This window comes from Gossypium arboreum, chromosome 2, assembly GCF_025698485.1.
Source record: "Gossypium arboreum isolate Shixiya-1 chromosome 2, ASM2569848v2, whole genome shotgun sequence".
Classification (NCBI taxonomy): Eukaryota; Viridiplantae; Streptophyta; class Magnoliopsida; order Malvales; family Malvaceae; genus Gossypium; species Gossypium arboreum.
This window is the reverse complement of record NC_069071.1, coordinates 26,914,275-26,935,988: the sequence shown is the minus strand read 5'-3', so window position 1 is coordinate 26,935,988 and position 21,714 is coordinate 26,914,275. Positions and strand designations below refer to the sequence as shown.

Here is a 21,714-nt window from a genome sequence, read left to right as displayed (position 1 = left end):
GCACATTCATCGCTCAGAAAGCGAATAATGATTTCGACTTAAGGCATCCGCAACCACATTAGCCTTTCCCGGGTGATAATCAACGACGAGCTCATAATCTTTTAACAACTCGAGCCAACGTCTTTGTCGCAGATTTAAGTCTCTTTGGGTCATCAAATATTTGAGACTTTTGTGATCCGAATACATGGCACTTCTCACCAAATAAGTAATGTCGCCATATCTTTAAAGCGAATCGATGGCGACCAATTTGAGATCATGGGTCGGATAATTTTTCTCATGTGGCTTTAATTGTCTCGACGCATAGGCCACAACTCGCCCTTCTTGCATCAATACACAACCCAACCCAAGTAGGGATGCGTCACTATAAATAACAAACTCTTTGCCCGATTCGGGTTGCACTAGAATTGGGGCTTCATCAAATAAGTTTTCGATTGATCGAAACTTTTCGACATTTCTCCGTCCATTCGAACTTAACATCCTTTTGGAGTAGCCGTCATTGGCGTGGCTATCGTTGAGAAACCTTTTACAAATCGTCGGTAATAACCGCCCCCCCAAAAAGCTCGAACCTCGATAATATTTCTGAGGCTTCGGTTAAGTATGGCTGAAATTTTGTTGGTCGACTCGAATACCGATGTAGATATCACATGCCCCAAGAAGCTAACCTCTCTTAACCGAACTCACACTTCTTTGAACTTAGCATATAATTGCTTATTCAAAAATTTGCAGCACTAACCTCGGTGTTCAAGCATGTTCGGTCTCATTTCTTGAATAGACCAAAATGTCATCAATGAACACGACTACAAACCGATCCAAATATGGTCTGAAGATCCGATTCATTAAATTCATAAATATCGCAGGGGCATTAGTAAGCCCAAACGGCATCACTAGGAACTCGTAGTGACCATATCTCGTTCTGAAGGCAGTCTTGGGTACATCCGAATCTCGAATTCGTAATTGATAATAGCCCGATCTCAAATCTATTTTCGAGAACACTGAAGCTCCCTTCAGTTGATCGAACAAATCGTCGATCTGTGATAACGGATATTTGTTCTTTATCGTCGCTTTATTAAGTCGACGATAGTCGATGCACTGACCTCATGGTTCCATCCTTCTTTTCACAAACAACACCTTTGGCGCACCCAAGGCGAGAAACTCGGGCGAGCAAAACCTCTATCCACCAATTCTTGCAACCGAGCTTTCAACTCCTTTAATTCCGTTGGTGCCATACGACACGGAGCTATCGAAATTGGAGTGGTACCGGTACCAATTCGATGCCAAATTCTATTTCCGAACAGTGGTAAACCGGCAATTCTTGTGGAAAACATCCGGTATTCACAAACCAGCGCAGATTCGGGTTTCTTTTCGACTCCTTGTCATCGAGCACATACGCAAGGTATGCTTCGCACCCTTTTCTTACATATTTCTGGGCCAACATTGCTGATATTACAGCTGGCAACCCCTTTAAGTCCGTAGACTCAACACGAATTATCTCGTTATTCGCGCACCTCAAATCGATGGTCTTGGTTTTGCAATTTACAACCGCATCGTGCATGGTCAACCAATCCAAACCAAGAATAACGTCGAATTCGTCGAACGGCAAAAGCATCAAGTCCGCCGGAAAACAAGAACCTCGGAATACTAAGGGACTTTTCTTACACACTTTGTTGACAAGCACGTAATGACCCAAGGGGTTTGACACCTGAATTACAAACTCAGTAGACTCAATGGGCAAAGTCTTACTGGATGCTAAGGTTTCGCATATATATAAGAATGAGTAGGACCAGGGTCAATCAAAGCAATCACATTAGTGTAAAGGAGAGTAAAAGTACCGGTAATAACATCTGACGAGAAAGCATCCTCACGTGCGAGTATAGCATAAGTCCTAGCAGGAGCACGAGCCTCGGATCTGATGGTAGCATCTCTAGATCCTCTCTGACCGCCACTAGCATTGCCCATATTTCTAGGTGGCCTATCTCGAGTTGTGGTAGCACCGGGTTCCCACTTTGATTTACGTTTTGTTCGAGATAAACTCGGGCAATCCTTAATGAAATGATCGGTGATCCGCACTTGTAACGAGAGCGGTCACGGAATCTACAACTCCGAATGCCATTTGCCACAATATTGGCACTCCGTTCTGTCTCGACGATCATTGCCAACACCGGCGATCGAAATGACTCAGCGTGCCCATAGGGGTCGATCGCGGTCTCGTCTAGAAAAGCCGAAGTGTCTCTAGACCGGCCTAAGCCATCTCTAAATTTCTTTGATGATCGTGGGAAGGGCTTCCCAAGACCTCTTCTGAAACTCCTTGCTCCCACTTCACTTTTCTTTTCTCCATCTTGAGCTCCTCGGTTTTGCGCTTCGCTCGACAAGAGCCACAAACTCTCGGATTTCCAAAATGCCAACATACGACTTTATATCATCATTCATCCATCTTGAGCGTTTACACATCACGACTTCGAAGAAATGCATTCATGAAAATCGACTAAGCCTCACAAATTTTCGTCAGTAGTCGATGAACCGACATGGAACCTTGTTTAAGTTCAAGAAATTCCTTCCGTTTTGATCCATAAATCTCGGTGATATACTTCTTTGAACTCGATTAGAAAGAACTCCCAAGTTACGTGCTCCCTAGGCACAACAGAAGTCGAGTACTCCACCAATAGTAGGCGGAATCGCGTAGCAAGGAGATAGTACACTTTAAGCATTCATCGGTGTACATGATAGCTCATCGAGCACCGGATAGTGTTGTCCAACCAAAATTCAGCTTGCTCGGCATCGTCGCTATCCGTAGCTTTAAATTCAGTAGCCCCATGTTTTGAATTCATCATTGGGGCTTACTTGACCTTATTTGGTCGATTCGGAGGTATTATAGGTCTTGAGGTTGCATTAGTCGGGAATGGAGGTTGTGGAACAGTAGTGTTAGTTCGAATGTATTGGTTGAACCAATCATTCATCACGCTATAAAAGGCTTGCCTAGCCTCATCATTCGGATTGCTGGCCATAGGTTGAGAGTCCGCCGGCGTTGTCCCTTGCGGGAGCAGCGCCACACTCTCCACATCATCAGCTATTGCTCGGTTGGGATCGGGATCCATTGCTATAAACAAACACAAATTGATTGTCGTAAATCACCACACTATCAATTTATCACTATATGGCATGTATAGCTAGACCCCAAACATATCACGGTAGTCCTAGAATCGACTAAACCGTAGCTCGATACCAATAAAATTGTAACACCCGAACCCGAGACCATCGCCGTGTCGGACGCTAGGGGTTAACGAGCCAAGTCCTCTTAAAGCACCGACCAATTTGGCATTTCAGATGTGCTGGAAAAACTGCATCACTGTCGCCTTACAAATCATATCTCGAGTTTCAAAACTCGGAAACTGATTCCGTAAATTTTTCCTGAATTTAGACTCATATATCCTTCCATGTATTTATTTCTAGAATTTTTGGTCGGGCCAATTGGTACATTTTATTAGTTAAAGTCACCCATGTTACAGGGGTCGACTACACTGACCTTCGCGCGTTACAACTTGAATATCTCTCTGTACAGGGTTTCAATACTGATGCCGTTTGTTTCTAATGAAACTAGACTCAAAAAGGAATCTGCACATATAAGGCATGACTTCTAATTCATTCTGGATAATTTATGGTAAATTTTTAAATTCGCGACAGGGGACCCAGAAACCGCTCTGCCCTGTCTCACGAGAACTTTAATATCTCTCGGTATACTGTTCATATGATCGTTTCGTTACTTTCATATGAAAATAGACTCGTCAAGGTTCGATCGTATAATTTATTCACTATTTAAAACCATTCCCACAAATTTTGGTGATTTTCCACATCCACGTCACTGCAGCTGGCAGCATCTGTTTTTAAGGTAGGCTTTACCTATATTGTAGTTCCCATGGACCAACTATAGTCTAGTCATACTTAGGTCCAACATATGATCATATTTAGCCATTCCAATGGCTGATCATGTGACCAACTCTCTCATTCCAAACCATAATCACATCATGAAACCAAATATAATTACAAACCACATATGGTCAAATTCCGTACTCCACTTTTACGAACCATTTTCGCATGGCCGCACACATATACATCACAAAGTACTTAAAAACAACCGAGGGTAGTCCTATACATGCCATATCCAAAACTCAACTAAAGGAGTACCAAAAGGGCTTTGATAGTGTGGTTGACTTCAACTTCTATGATCCCGAATCCGATCGCTAACGAGCAAAATCTATAAGCAGAGAAACAAAGAAACGGAGTAAGCAATTTATGCTTAGTAAGTTTGAGCCATAATATACACACAACCAAAGCATAGCATTCAAGTAGCTAAACAATAATTCATATGCACAATTTCTCAAAGACATGCTTACTTCACAATCCCAACTCTTATATTCATACACAAATAATGGCCTAGTTAATGCCGATAGCTCATTTATCATTAGGCGAATATTCATACGCACTTACTCATAGTGTGCGGCACACAAAACATACCTTGTTGTTGGGAATTTCACAAGGGCATTAACTGAAAATTTTCCAGCAAGTTCAAAGTTCTCAAATCACATACCTTGGAGTTTATCCGGATATAGCTACTCGTTCAAACGCCTTGGGACATAGCCCGGTTATGGTAACCCGCACAAAGGCCTTTGGGACTTAACTGGATATCACAATTTGCACAATTGCCTTGGGCTTAGCCCGGATATCATAACTCGCACAATTGCCTTCGGGCTTAGCCCGGATATCACAATTTGCACAATTGCCTTGAGCTTAGCCCGGATATCACAATTTGCACAATTGCCTTCGGGCTTAGCCCGGATATCACTCGAACATTCATACACATCTTTGTTTCAATTTCATAACACAACTTTTATGCACAATTCACTTAGCAAAAATATCATTTCGGCTCAATGGCCACATACAAAGGCACAAATTCGATTGCTTATTACTTCATTCAATCGAATCAAAATCTAAGTTTCGATACTCAAAACTTACCTCGGGCGTGGTCGAACGATTTGACGGCTATTCGACGACTTTTCCTTCCCTTATCGGATTTAGCTCCCTTTGCTCTTGAGCTTAATTTAGCAAATAAATTGGTTTTATCATTTGAGCATCAAAAGAGGAATTCAAGATACCTAGCCAATATATATGCTCATTAGGCATCAAAGTCGCATATATCTGAAATCACGAATCGAACTCAACACATTAGTTAATATTCCTCTTAGCGAATTTTCTAAGCCAAGAATAGGCATCAATATGCTTGCCTCTAACCGAATGCATGCACACCAATTTCCCTCATGTGGCGAATATGCATGTCCATGTTGAGGCCAATTATGCACTTAATACCACACAAAAACAGCATGCATTTTACTAACTAACGCATTACATATTGTAGCTCAATACACATCTCTCATGTACTTCATAACCGAAACATCATCACAAGCAAATATATACCTTGAAATAGTATATACGTCATGCCAATACATCATGTGCAAACATGTATACACATATAGGTGCAAGGCCGAATCTCAAGGGGTTCATACCCATCCAAACACAAATTTTTACCAATCAAGTAACAAGCATAAATCATGCTCATGAATGCACCATGGCCGAATACATCACAACCATACTCTTTCAACTTCGGTCATGGTTAAACAAAGAATTCAATGTCCTACTCAAGAATACTAAAAAAGAAATTTCAAGAGTAGTCAATCCATCATTACATGCATCATCAACAAGCTTCACATTTAGAATGCAATGGCTTTAACACAATATCAACCTTGGCCAAATACCATTTTTCATGGCATAGCAAGGATTTGAACCATGGCTAACATGCACATCAAGTTAGCAACCAAAACAAGCATGAATCTCATGACACAACCTCAACATACCTTAATCTTGATGCAAGTATAGCCAAATCTCCTTCTAGATCTCTTCTAAACTAAAAATGGAGCAAAATTTCCTTCCTTCTTAGAATTTTCAGCCCAAAGAAAATGAGAGTGGATGAACCAAATTTTTTCTTTTCCTTTCTCTCAACTCACGGCCAAGGGGGAAGCATGGATGAGACCATTTTTTTTCTTTCTTTGCCCATGCTCTTTATTTTATTATTTCACCCTAATGCACCAACAAAACATGTTTCATGACATGTTTTGCCCATCCTCTTGCCATGGCCGGCCACTTCATGTTGGGGGAAATTTGACATGCAAATCCTTATTTTTGCATGCATGATCAACTAGTCATCACACATTTCCCATCATACTTTCAAAGTTCACTACTAGGTCCTTTCTAGTGAAATTCACATTTATAACACTAAATCGAAACATCAAAATGTCACACACAAATTAACACATATCATAGGCATCAAAATAAATTTTAAATTATTTTTATGCCTCGGTTTTGTGGTCCCGAAACCACATCCCGACTAGGGTCAATTTTGGGCTGTCACATTCTGAGCATTCTGTTTCTCAACATTAAAGTGCAGAGGACACACAGACAAATCACACGCCCATGGGGTAGACCGTGTGTCACACACAGCCTAGACAAATGCCCGTGTGGACAAAAATAAGGCTATTTATCAAGCCATTTTGCCACCCTTTAAAGCTCATACCTATATAACATAACATAGCACCAATCCAAGCATATACATACAATCAAGTATCCATAACCAAGATATCAACACAACATTTATGAAAGGTATTATTATATGAATATACTTATAACCAATACTAGCCCATTTCCAATGGCCTTATACAAAATGAACTTCTAACCAATATAAGCCAACACATTTGGCCAAATCAATTATGACACATAACAAAATGACCAAGTGCCCTATACATGCCATAACTCAAAATGTTGAATTCCTTAATACCAAAATATTTGTTGATAGTGTGAATGGATGTCCGACGATCTCTGAACCTGAGCTAGCTTGGTGACACTATAAGACAAGGGAAAGAAAGAGGAGTAAGTTATATAGCTTAGTAAGTTTATATGCAAATAATAAGCATCTTAGCCACACTTTAATCATGCAATTTATATAATGTGAGATAACATAAATGTTACTAAAATCTCATAGTCATAACTTGCTCAATCATAACCTTACCAAGAGTTCATCACCTATCAAGTTTATTTCTTATGAGTTTTACGTACATACCAATACCAACTCGTAACATAACCACATCCTTTCACATCTTGACATTCCCGTTGAACACTTGGAATTTTATCGGATACTCAAAAAATCTTGCACATAAGTGCCATATATGTAGCTAAAGCTACCTCATATCTCATAACACATATAGGCTCACTCTCGAGCTATTCACGGGCCTGCTCACACAAGCTGTCAGTCAAGACGTAGCTACACAGTACTACTCACACAAGCTGTCAGGTATCCGCAACATATGCCAGAATACCCAGCCACTAGTAGGACGTACAAGACCAACACCCAGATCATGTAAACACATATACATATGGCGTTCCTAGTGACATGTCACTCGTATCCTATTCTATTCCTAAGGTTCAATCAGGATTTCTAATTTGTTGAACCTTCGTCGAGTACACCCAAAGAGTCAATCACACCATTCATGCAGTATTAAAGCATTTAGAACATAAATATAACATTGCATTATTCACATACGAACTTACCTCGGTACAAAAATAGTAGAATTGGACCTAATCGTCAAACACTTTATTTTTTCCCCGATCTAAGTCCGAACCTCATTTTTCTTAATCTACAATATCAAACTTAACTCATTTAATACTCACATTATTCAATTTGGACCAAAAATAATATTATAGAAAACTACATTTTTGCCTCTAATGTTTCACATTTTTACAATTTAGTCCCTAGGCTCGTACAATGAAATGTATTCAATTTCTTCAAAACTCAAGCCTAGTCGAACCATTTTCATACTCATATCAGCCCACATTTTCCACTTAATCACTTTTACTACTCATTTTATAACTTTTACAAATAAGTCCTTTTTGACATTTTTACCAAAAATCACTTAGCAAAAGTTATTTATCTAACACCAAACATGCATTTTCTACCATTAGACATCAAACTAAACAACTATCTAACATGGTTAAAATTTTAAACCTCATCTTTCTTTCAAATTAGTGATTAAAATAGCTAGATTAGGTTACAAGGATCTCAAAAACATGAAAATCATTAAAAACGGGGCTAGAATGGACTTATAATTGAGCTTGGAAGCTTTGGCCAAAACCCTAGCTATGGTGACTCTTCAAATTCGGTATAAGGAGACTAAATTGGAGAAGATGACATATTTTTATTAGTTATTTTGTCTTTATTACCCAAATGACCAAAATGCCCTTAATGCCAAATTTGAAATTTCACCCTACCATGTCCATTTTTGTCCAATTTAAAGTAAAATGGTCTAATTACAATTTAAGGACCTCTAATTTAAAATTTCATAGTAATTAGACCCCTCTAGCTTCTAGAACACACGTTTTGCACCTATTGCAATTTAGTCCTCTTAGTCAAATTGGACACCTTATCGATAAAATCTCTCAACGAAATTTTCACACAATCATTCAATCATACTATAGACCATAAAAATATAATAAAAATAAATCTTTCTATGTCAGATTCGTGGTCCCAAAACCACTGTTTCGACTAGACCCAAAGTTGGGCTTTTACACAATGCTCTGGACCCAGATCCATAATTTAAGTCGTATGAACCTCTGCCTCACATGACACATCGACTTATTGGTCGAGGGTGGTTTAGATATTTCTCAACTTCTACACAAAGCAGATGGTCATACAAGCACAATTCGTGATGTACGAGTACTGGAAGTTGGAATGGAATACCCCAACAAAGATACTCTTCTTACTGTACTGAAGCGGTACAACATCAAGAACGACATGAACTATTACGTCACAAAGTCCTGTTCTGAGGAATTCAAAGAAAAATATGCAATGAAGGACAGGAGGTGTAAGTGGAAAAAATCACCGCGTCTTACCAAAAGAAAAGCGGGCTATGGATGAAAAAGAAGTATCCCGGTCCCCATGCATGTGTTTTGACGGGTGCAAGTCAGGACCATCTGAGGCTAGACTTGAACATGATTGCTAACATTATTCTACTGGTGGTTGATGCCAGTCCCCAGATTGAAATATCGTTACTGATTGTGAACATACATAGCCAGTACCAGTACACTCCAACGTACTACAAAATATGGGCTACAAAACAGAAGGCTGTAGAGAAGTTATATCATGGGTGGGAAAGTTCATATAGCTATATTTGGAAATGGTGTTAGGTATTGGATTGATACATACTAGGTTCTATAACTGATCTCGAAACACGCCCAGGGTACTGTGGCAATCAAATGGTCCTTGGGAAAAGAGTATTCCACCGATCCTTTTGGACCTTTGAGTAATGTAGAGAGGCATTTCAACACTATAAGTCTATGGTCCAAATTGATGACACCTGGCTGTATAGAAGGTATCAAAAATGTATGTTGCTTGTCATTGCTCAAGCAAAAATCGAAAGATTCTGCCTATAGCGTTTGTTATAACTCTCGGAGAAACGACAGATGACTTGGATTTCTTCTTGAGCCAGTTGTGTTGCCTCGTTTGCCCGTAGGCTGACATTGTGTCATATCAAAAAAGGGACCCAAAATAATCTCGACGATTGACCGTCACGGATCCCTTTGGGATTGCACTTATCATTGGTATTGCATACGACATGTAGGATCGAACTACTAGCAAAAATATCCTTCGGCAACTGAGCGAGATCTAGTCATCGACATGGGTTTGTAGTTCCAACTATGTATTTACTACACTTCAAATTTTCAATTATGGGGTAATTTCATTGCATTAACTGGTACCTATTTATCGACAGGTTACGAGCTCGTCTAACATGTTTTCCATCAAAAGTTAAACAACTTGAGCACCGTTAACTTTTACAGTTCGATGTATGTTTCAAAAATACCGTTCGAATAATGGATGTAGTCGTACGACGGGATCTATGATATGGGCACATGACATATAACTTGGCTGAGTGCATCAATTCGGTACTAAAGAGACGCGTCATTTTTCGGTAAGATCGGTTGTCAAGAGACATATTTTCGACTGGCTGCCTTGTTTCCTTAAAGGGAGTTGGCGTATGTTGGACAAATAGCAAGGGATGGTACATACTGTGATGACATGATGCAAGAGATTCGACGAAATACAACTAAAGTAAAAATGATGTATGTAGTGTGCCACTCACATCAGAACTTTGATTTTCGAGTCATGGAGCATGCTAGGTCCAACCAGGAAATGTTAGGTGCATCCTATCGTATGAACCTGACAGAAGAGACCTACGATTGTAAGAGATTCCAAACACTTCAATTCTCATGCGCACATACAATTACCGCATGTGAGAACATATTGATTGAGTACGCACATTACATCAATGACGTCTACCAACTACAACATATTCGTAGTGTATGGAGTCCTGAATTTCCACCCATCCCAAATGGGAGTATGTGGTCCCTTGTGTCCAGCGCGTTGTTCGAGTTGGTACCAAACAAGGACCTACATCACATCTCAAAAGGTCATCTGAATTCTACTCGAATAAAGAACAATATGGATATTCGGGAGAGGTATAACCAATAGAAATTACGTAGGTATTGTAGAAACCTAGGGCATGCGAAGCCAACATGTTCTCTGTATAAGGAAACGTTGGGGCCCTAGCCTCAATAACATTGCTTTCAACCAAATTTCATATTCGTTAGTGTTTTTTATAACTAAATTTTATTTTCATATGCGCGTGCCATACTAATAGTGTTTGTTGTATTCAGTATAAACTATAAAGGTCAATGTTTCGTATTGCGATTGGTTTTAAGGACACAATTTATTTAGTTGTTAAATGTCATGACTTTTAAATGTACGGAAAGCGAACATTTTTTATTCTACATTTTTCATGTTATCTTTCTTTTCTTTTTTATTTAAATGACAAGGTAAATCCAAAAAAAAATGCATATTTAAAACAATATGTCGATAACAAAATCTGACATTTTTTATTTATCGATGAAACATAGATAGTAATAATGACAAATGGTTTGTTTGAATGAATAACCTTAGTTTTTTTTTATTTATTTATGACATATTTATGTTTACATTTAAAAATTAAAAGAAAAAAATACAATCATTGGTGTCGTCAAGGAGAATGTGTGGCACAATGTGGTGGATGACGATCATATGGAAGATTCCTGTATATATTAGTCGTACCACCAGAAGTGCATATGGAGTAGCATCCGGAGGTGTATCAGAGGTGCGGGCTTGTAGAATTCCTCCTCGTCGTCATCATCTCCTGAGTGCGTAGCTAGCACAGCTCCCTGGGCAATCGTATCTTCGGGATCGACACCACCATAACCTTCCTCCGTAGTTGATTACTGCGTCGTCCTCGCCTGTCATCGTGTATTCGCCACTACCTTGTTCACCGGTTGCAATGATGAGCCACCCCTATGAAATTATGATGTGCACGGTGTTTGGGTCACTATAGGCATGAAACCATAAGGTTCCCCAAATCCCGGGCATGTCGGAAAGGTACTGGGCATCAACATCGTCATCGACTGTTGTATGGGCACTTGCATCAATAGTGGTAGGTACATCAGCATATGTCCCGACACAGGGTTCAGCATTAACATCTACGCAGAGGTGTAGTATACGGGGGATGTCAGTGGAACGAAATATGCACCTGCAGGAACAGAAGAACTGACCACATGCGACGGTGGTCTGTAGTGAGATGGTGCTTGTGAATAAAACATAGGGTTACTTCATTGAATGGGAATACCTAGATCGAAGTGACCCAGGTATTGCGCAGCCATAGGTGGTGCATCTTCTGCTGGAGCGGATGACAAACCTGTCATGTGACCATGTCCCCTCCTAGTATGTTGTGGCAGTCCACCGCGTCCTCTCCTCCAGTGTTAGCAAGTGTGGCTTAATGACGGCTTTGAACCGTGCCAAATAATCATTAATTGCCACTGAGTCCGTTGAGAAAAATTGTTAGCAAATGGGTATGGATTGTATAACACCCTTTACCCATATCCAACTCCGGGACAGAGTTCGAGGCGTTACCGAACTTAAAAGTACACAATTTTATAAAATCGGGGCATAAAATTTCATTTAAATTAAAAACATTCAATCACATGCATAATGTCCTTTACGCGAGCTACTGAGGCTCTAAACATGCATTAAAGGTAGTTTGGGAGTAAACCGAGAGCTTCTAGAAATTTTACAACGCTTAGGAAATTCTCCATGTTTAGAGAGTCACACGCCAGTGTGGGTTAAGCCGTGTAGTCACACATGCCCGTTTAGCTTGGGACACGCCCGTATCCTCAGCTCGTGTAACTCTCTATTTATGATGTCAGCAATGAAATAAGGTCACACGGCCAAGTCACACGCCCGTGTGCTAAGGCTGTGTCCCCCACACAGCTAAGACACACAGCTGTGTCTCTGCCCGTGTGGCCAACACTTAGGCTATTTTCCAAGCCTTGGTCAGCCATAAACCCTCACACATTTATACAACATCCATAACATATAACATGACATCCATTTAATGATTAAACATCTTTAATTAGGCCACAAGCATAACATTTGCATGTCATGATACATGTGTTTTACATACTTATTTTATACTAAGTTAAACACACCGATTCACACTCATTTGGCCTTGTCTATTATAATGTCACTTATACTTTTATACCATGGTTACCATCATACCAAGAGATTTCAACTAAATCATCAAACAGTCATACTCAAGCCTAACTCATAACTTTATAAAATACCAACATATTTCATATGCGCAGAATAACATGCTTGTTTAAGACATAGACATTGCACACCATAGCAAGTCACGTACTCACATCACATGAAATTTTTAAGCTTGTGCATGCACATATAATAGGGTGACAACCCATTAATCAATATAAGCCACATCTCATGGCTATATATAATTGAATTATTATAGGCCAATACATTTGGCCAATTCATGAAACACATATATCGAAAGACTAAGTCTCTATACATGCCACTCACTTATGTACGCTTAACTTATACATGTTAACAATCCAAAGGGGATGGCTTGATAGTGTGATGCTGCCTCTGACGATCTCTAACCCCGAGCCAACCTGACAACACTAAAGAAATAGAGAGGAGGGAGTAAGCTTAAAGCTTAGTAAGTCCATATGAAAATAATAAGCAAATTATCAACATGATTCCATGGAAATATAATCATAATTGCACTTTTACTTATTTTCTGGTCATGCTATTTTCTTGAGTCATAGTTACTAATTTATTTATATCTGGAGCTACGGAACTCTAAATTAAGATCCGTAAATTTTCCCTGAAACTATACTCATATATATTCTTACCATAAAATTTCCAGAATTTTTGGTCTAGCAAATAAGTACATTTCATATGATTCTATTGAAAATAGACTCATTAATGGCTTATTCATATAAATTTTAATCCACAATTATTTTTTTAAAATTTCTAGTAATTTTCCAAAGTTGAGATAAGGGAGCCCCAAAATCACCCTGACTCTATCTCACAAAAGTTCAAGTATCTCATAATATAAAACTCTTTTGCTTACACTGTTTCCTCTATGTGAAACTAAACTCAATAAGCTTTAATCTCATATCTTATTCAGTTCCTAATTCAATTTCCACAATTTTTGGTAGATTTTCAAAGTCACATAAGTGTTGCTGTCCAACACTGTTGCAGTGCAAATTCATAATAACTAACATAAGTTCATTGTCACTTGATCATGGACTCATCATTTCATGGACCCCCTATTCAATTACACAATGTAAGTTAACATGATATTGCAAAAATTTCATAATCATAGGCATAAAGATGGTTCACCATTCAACCCTTTTCACTTGTTTATCATATATATATAGACATACATATGCTTCCTCATCACAAGTCATCATTCACTGAAGTATTACTCATGAATTTAGCAACATACCTGTGCTCATCGTAGTATATCCTATAACCATACCTCTTAACATGCCCTTCTCGAGACTTTCATCACATTCATTACATATCAATACCTATTGAACACTTGGAATACTATTGGATACACGGAACCTTACATATATAGTAATTGATCTAGGTGTAACTACACGGGCTACTCACAAAAGATGATAGGTATCTGACCGCTCAAGGATTACCTAGCCATCGGTAGAACACTCAAGACCGTTGCCCGAAACTCTGTCACAGGCATCGCATCCACAATGAACACGGACCACTCAACGAGCTCGGATGCCACATATCTCATGAACTTGGACCACTCAACAAGTTCGGAATATCATACATATCATGAACTTGGACCACTCAACGAACTCGGATTGCTTAATTCCTAGTGACATGTCACTTGTATCCTAAACTATTCCTAAGGTTCAAACGAGATTCTTTCTCACTTGCACATGGTATACTTGCTCGTGATGTCGTATTTAATGGCCATATGTCATTTAGGCTTACAATAGTACCAATTGCCCTTTCATAGCATCAACCACATATTCATGGGATATTCAAGACACATTCCATAATAAAATTTAAGCATTAAACACATGGTACAACATTACATTAATTATTTATACTCATCATAGTAAAAGCTTTCATTTCATTTCACTTTTTCATATTCTAATCAATTCATCACAACTAAATTAACATACCAATTTAGATTTCAGCCATAAACAACAATAACATTAACAACTTTCTTTTTTCATCATATGAAATTACCTCGGGTTCGAGTACAACTACTTATTCCGAATTACTCCATAACCTTGTTCAACCTTATTCTAAGCCTGAATCTTGTTTTCCTTGATCTATAATATCATATTTAGCTTAAAAATTAGTCACATTATTCAAATGGGTCCAAAAATCATATTTTTTAAAAATTTACATTTTGACCCCTAAATTTTCACATATTTGCACTTTTGACCCAAGGCTCGTAAAATGATTTTTATTCCATTTTCCCATTCTATAGGCCTAGCTGAACCATTTTCATAACTATATAAAACTACAATTCTCATTATAACACCCTTTTATACCATTTTTACAACTTTTACATTTTAGTCCTTTTTAGGTGTTTTCATGAAAAATCACCTAGCAAAAGATGTTTATCAAGCTTTAATCTTTCGTATTCTACCATTAAACATCAAAATCCTAACATGTCATGACTGGGTCAATTTTTCAAACATAAACCCTAACTCAAACTAATGGTAGAAATGAGTAGGTCATGTTCCCAAGACTTTAAAAATGCATAGAACGTTAAAAACGGGGCTCGGGAGTACATACTATTGAGCTTGGAAGCTTGAAAACCCTAACCATGGATTCCCCCTTGCTACATTCGGCCATGAGAAAGATGGATGAGCAAATTTTTGTTTTGTTTTCCCTTTCTAATTCATTTAATTACTAAATGACTAAAATACCCTTAATGCCTTTCTTTGAAATTTTACCTAACCATGTCCATTTTTGTCCAAATTTTTAGAAATTGGTCAAATTACTCTTTAAAGGCCTATAATTAATAATTCAATTCAATTTCATACTTGAAGCTTCTAGAACTCAAGTTTTACAATTTATTCAATTTAGTCCTTAAAGCCAAATTAAGCACTTTAGACATAAAATTTCCTCATGAAATTTTTACACAAACATATAAACATATCATAGGCCTTATAATAATCATAAAATAATTATTTCCAATTCAGATTTGTGGTCTTGAAACCACTGTTCCAACTTGGCCCTAATTTGGGATATTACAGATTGCATCCTACGATCCCACGCCTTGATGTGCTCTCCTCATTGCACTGACCAATCGATTTTTTCCTTCCCATGTATGTCCACCTTGTGCAGCTCTTTCAAGTCTTGCGGTGGCAGCGAAATTTGTTGCCTCTACCCTAATTGTCGCAACACCGGTCTGTTTCATGCATTTTCATTATCTTGTACACTACCAAAGACACCTTCGCATTCCACATCTCCTAATTGCCCAACACTTCCAACGGGATGCAGGAGATGACATCAGTGTCGGCGTACGACATCCATTCAAACTGAAAAGCAAAATTGTAAATATCGTTATTTATGTTTTTTTATGAATCATTACATAATTAATATAGGTTTAAAAGAATAGATAACTAACCTCGGCTTCCGAGTGTTGATCTAATAATAGCCTAATATCTTTTAGATCATCGGGCAGTCCTACATAGCTCGACCCATAGTTCCACCTGTACAAGCGATATGTTAGTCGAAACGTATAATAATAAAAATTATAGTACAAACTACGTATTTGTTAATAAATTATATTTACCTCGCCATCAACGGGAACATATATGGGTTGGTCACCTTACGACATAGAAACGGTAGTCGATGCTAGACCTACAACTGCAGTGGAAGTAGACAATCGGTGATCGACCTTGCACTCGGTAGTGTGGCCTGACACATCTTATAAGATAACGTAGATAATACAGAAGATCCCCAACTCAGTTTCCTGCATTCATTGAAGTCCATTAGATGTAGTAGCCACCTTGCGTACACCAAATTTTGAGATTTGTCAGGCATTAAAAAGCCCCTGATTAACCTCATGATGTATGCTCAAGCGTATTATTGTATGAACTCCTCCGCTTGGTCTTCAAGGAGCTTATTGAAATTATCCTTCAACCAGTTTATTGATATCCGACCACCTTCAAACTTGTCTAGGACCTTTCCCAACAGCAGAGGGTCACTTTGCCCGAAGCAATCGCAAATCCCGTGATAACTGGCCCATCCACTATCAGAAAGTTGTAGCGCTACGTCTTCGAGTGTGATTGTACACTCGACGCATGGAAGGTGGAAAGTGTATTTCAGGACTCCATCTTTCCACCAACGCGTTGATTAGTTGCAAATTGAGTTTGCAGCCCTCGGACATGCAAGACACATGTAAGAATCCAGTCGCTTGCAAGTGACCACGAATTTCAGGGATTGTAGGCTTTCCCATATTATGGATGAAGCCCTCTAGAACATGATCATCTGCCTAGTTATACAATAAAAAAAATATAATTATAATAAAAAATTAATTTTAACGTTATTGAAATTAATGAAATTTAAATTTCGGTCTTACAATTGCTAATTGGGTGGCGAAAATATGCTTGTTGTCAAAAAGGATTAAAGAAGCGGCCATTCATGAGAAATCAATTTAAACGAATAAAAACAAGATAATTCAAAAAATATAATTTTAAATAAAAATATCGAAAAATATTAAAAACGAGAGACTTGAGAGACTTGAGACGGTTTAAAAGAGTTGAGAGAATGATGTGAATGAAAAAAATGAAATTTGAGGGGTATTTATAAGGTAAAAAAAGTTACCGTTGAGTTTTGTTTTACCATTGGCGGCAACGTTAAAAAGCCGTTGGAATCTAACCGTTAATTAAAAAGCTTGTTCAGCTGGATGTACTTTCTAATTAAATTAACCTATATCCCTAATTAATTTAAAAATCGACCTAAAACCCTAATTAAAAATAAAAGTTGGCCTAAAAATCTTATTTGCCTTGACAAAATTTAATAAATTATCCTGTTATAAAATGAGAGAATAGGATCGAAAAAAGTGACAATAAATTTGTTTTTAAATATCCGAGATTAAAACAGAGGAGAATACATCTGATTATACCAAAATTGGTTAAAAAAGGAGGATGAGATCATGACCCTTTTTTTCCTTTTTTTGATTGGGTAAAGGTGAGCTGTAACCATCGTGCTTAAACGTGGGTTAAGGAATAAAACATATGGTTATGATTGTGGAATAGGAGGTAGAAAAAAGCACAGTTAATTAACCTAATAACTAAGAAGAAAATTAAATTAAAAAGATTAAATTAAAAGGATTAAATTGCACAATTTTCAAAAAAATATTAATAATTAAGGACGGTATACTTGGACACTCACAGCTACAAAAAGATAGATTCTTTAGCCTTTTAGGTTTTATATACTTCATTAATTATCAACAATGTCAAGGTTAATTTCATTGCCAATAAGAACTATACACGTATTACATCTTTCTTAATTATGTTTGTATGTGTACATAATTTATAGTGTTAAAAATTTTAAAATATCTTCAAGAATTTTAAAATTAAAAATGAATTCACTTATTTTAATAAATAAAAATTTAAAATTTGTAAGAAATTTCAAAAAGAAATAGTAACTCAAATTTCCTAGAAAATAATCTAATTTTTTAAAAAATATTTATTCTAACAAAATAATCATAAATATTAACATTACATTAAAAAGAGTGAGTAAGCTTTGTCATCCAAAGACACATTAAAATATCCATAAGTCTCTTCACCCAGTTAAAATATTTTATAAATTTAGTAATTTGGATAAATATTTATATTGTTTGGTGAATAATTAGTAATGAAGAAGGAAGGTAGTTTAAATTATAAAGGGGGCAAGGACAATGCTTGTATGTGGCCTAGCTGTTACCCTTTAAAGTGACAGCTGCCACAATTATGCTAAGATATACCTTTCACTTTGTTGCTTTGACTCTTTTTCTTAATGTTAAAATTTTTGTTGATGGCTGCCTTTTTATTTTTTATTTATCTTTTTTACATTACCTTTGAAATTAACCTGTTTGAAGTAAAAAAAAGATGGTTTAATTACCTAGTTTTGAAGTTAAGCTCAATCACTTTTAACTCTAAAATTCCTCAATTACTCAAATTAGTCTAAAGCATTGATATGTTTACTTTTATAACAAAAAAAAAAAAACCAAATCCAAAACAATGAATAACCTATTTCTATCACTTTTATAAAACTAAACATATATATATATATATATATATATATAATAAATTTACCTTCCGATAACAACGGAAAATAAACATAGTTTAATTCTAAATAAATAATCACTTACTTTAAGCAACTTGCAAGTCACTTCTGGTTTATAATTAAATCAATTCCCTTTTGCAAGTAAAAAGATGCTCCCATTTCCTCCTATTTGCAATTCTGCCCTTCCTTTCACTCCTCAAAACCCACCCTGCCTCTTCACTCTTCACTCTCTCTCTAAACTCTGTTTAAATTTTTGCTTCTTTTTCTCTCTTACGCCAACCATATAGGTACTTGTACATTGTACGGCTTAATGGAGGCGGCGGACTTCTTCGTCGGAGGATATTACGATGGTGCAGCAGGCGACGGTTTCTTGCCGGAGCAAAAGCTACCAGAGAATTTCACGGTGGACGACCTCCTTGACTTCTCCAATGAAGATGCTATTATCAGCGACTGTTTCCTCGACAATGTGGCCGCCAATTCCACCGATTCCTCCACCGTCACTACGGGAGGCGATAACCACTTCTCCTCCGCTAATGTCCCTCACCACTCTCAGTTCTCCGGCGAACTCTGCGTCCCGGTAATTAACCGAAATGTTCTATTAGCTTTTTTCCCCCCTTATTTTTGCATGGTAAAAGATTGTTTTCACGTACTCAAGTAATTTGTTTTGGCGAGTCGTACTTAAAATATTTTCAACTTGTAGACATTTATCATTTTTAAGATAAAAGTGTAAAAATGGATAAATAAACACTTCTTTTCTTCTGAAATCAATTGAACAATTATCAAATTAGACTTCCTAATTTTTCTTTTAATAGATTTATAATTTGTATGTGGAATAAAGAAATAAATAAAATTCATAAAGAGATTATTAAAGTAAATTGAATCAGAAATGAAGTGAAATTATTTAAGTAGTAAACATTTTGGTTTTGCAGTATGATGATTTGGCGGAACTTGAATGGCTCTCGAATTTCGTAGAAGACTCCTTCTCAACAGATCAGAATTTACAAAGCAACCTCCAGATATTGGCCACCTCAAAATCACCCACGCCCGAATCATCCTCTTCATCCACCCGATCCGACAACAACCTGATTTTCCAACACGACATTCCACACCCGGCGAAGGCCCGGTCTAAGCGTTCACGGGCACCACCTTGCGATTGGTCCACCCGGGTGCTCCACCTCATCCCGAAATCCATGGGCCAGAAGAAAAGGGAGAACTCCAACGCCAACCCGGAGTCTTCGGGTCGTAAATGTTTGCATTGTGCGGCGGAGAAGACCCCGCAATGGAGAACGGGTCCAATGGGTCCGAAAACACTTTGTAATGCGTGTGGGGTGAGGTATAAGTCGGGTCGGTTGGTATCTGAATACCGACCCGCGGCGAGCCCGACATTTGTGTCGACGAAGCATTCGAATTCGCATAGGAAAGTTTTGGAGCTTAGGAGGCAAAAGGATTTGCAAAGAGCACAGCACCAACAGTTCCTTAGTCAAACTTCGATTTTCGGCATATCCAACGGTGGTGGTGGTACTGATGATTTCTTGATCCATCATCATGGTGTGCCCCATTTTAGGCACATGATTTAGTTATAATTTCAACCCAAAAAAGAAATTGTATCTCCTTTCCTAAATTTTGGACTTCAAAAAAGAATTTTGTAGTTTTTTTTTTTAAATGGATCTAGAAAAAATTCGAATTTTAAATATGTGAAGTAATATTAAAGAGAAACATTTCCTAAAAACGACGGTATGAACAAATAGAATTGAAGTCGTTTTCTTTTAAGGATCAAAATTCAAATTCCTTTATATATACTTAAATTAAAAATCAACATCATAATACAAAATATAGCAATTAATATCTGGTTTTCAAAACAACCCTTACTCATCTTTTTTTATTATAAAAATAAAGGTATTTTTAATTAGTTAAATATTAAACTAATTTGTGGATTAATACTCAAACTTCAAGGACCCAAATTACTGGCATAAAATTCAGTGAAATAAAATCAAAGTGAACAAAATCAATTTAGACATCGTCTTTGGCACGTACCAATTTTATAGGGGTTAACTCACAATAGAGAATTAATTTGTAGTAGAGATCCAGAAATATTGAGAGAATCAACAATCTTATTATTATTTAAGGGCAGAATTAGGCTGCATAGTTTGCCTAATGGTCACATGCCAAAGTGAGAAAAATAATAACAAAAATCATAATTACTTCTTCATTGCTTGTCTACCTGACTCTAAACATTTGCTCTTCCAATTGGGTCCACTCTAATTGTTTTTAAATTTTTTTTTATGATTATTTTATGGTCTAATTTAAATTTCATCTTTTCACTTTATACAAAAGTTAATAAATTAACTCTTTTACTTTTATTTGTCAAATTTTACTTATTGTTTTTCTGGAAAGCTTAGACATTGGTTTAGTTATAACTAATTTATTACATATAAATTGTTGAATTGTTAATTTTAAGCCAACAATTTAATAGTATTACCCGATTAAATTAACTTCTCAATTTGTATAATGTATAAAGATAAATTTTAACAACTTAAAATACTGAGACTAATTTTTAAAATTTTCTAGAGTAGAAGAATGAATTCAAATTAAACCAATAATCTTTTATATATCTTTCTTTCCTAATCGCCTAAAACCCATCTAAAATTCGAAAATAACATCATTGAAATTAAATAAATAATATGATGGTACATAATTTAATCAAGATTGATATAACATTTTTGAAATGAATATAGAAGTGTTTAAAGAAGATGATATATGAATTTGAGCTACTTTCTTTTGTCACTTTATAAAAAGCCTAAACGAGATAAATAATCAATTTTAAAAAGCATAAAAAAGTACATCATATATATACATGGTGGTCATATATGCATTCTAATTTAAAAATGTGCACGGGAGCGAAGGAAATGTAT

The 21,714-nt window shown here is 37.0% G+C and overlaps 1 protein-coding gene across 1 annotated transcript; it reads left to right on the top strand.

The window, feature by feature from the left end:
• The first annotated feature begins 18,956 nt into the window (after positions 1–18,956).
• LOC108466727 (GATA transcription factor 4-like) lies at positions 18,957–20,465 on the top strand. Its single transcript, XM_017767100.2, has 2 exons — positions 18,957–19,379; positions 19,732–20,465. The coding sequence occupies exons 1-2, from the start codon at positions 19,113–19,115 to the stop codon at positions 20,377–20,379; spliced, it is 915 nt and encodes a 304-aa protein (XP_017622589.1). The 5' UTR covers positions 18,957–19,112; the 3' UTR covers positions 20,380–20,465.
• Positions 20,466–21,714: the final 1,249 nt, after the last annotated feature.

What these genes read in the sequence shown, in the direction of transcription:
- LOC108466727 (XM_017767100.2), top strand. Translation starts at nt 19,113, where the DNA reads ATGGAGGCGGCGGACTTCTTCGTCGGAGGATATTACGATGGTGCAGCA. An exon ending in CCGGCGAACTCTGCGTCCCG is followed by an intron (nt 19,380 to 19,731) that starts GTAATTAACCGA and finishes TTGGTTTTGCAG; the next exon opens with TATGATGATTTGGCGGAACT.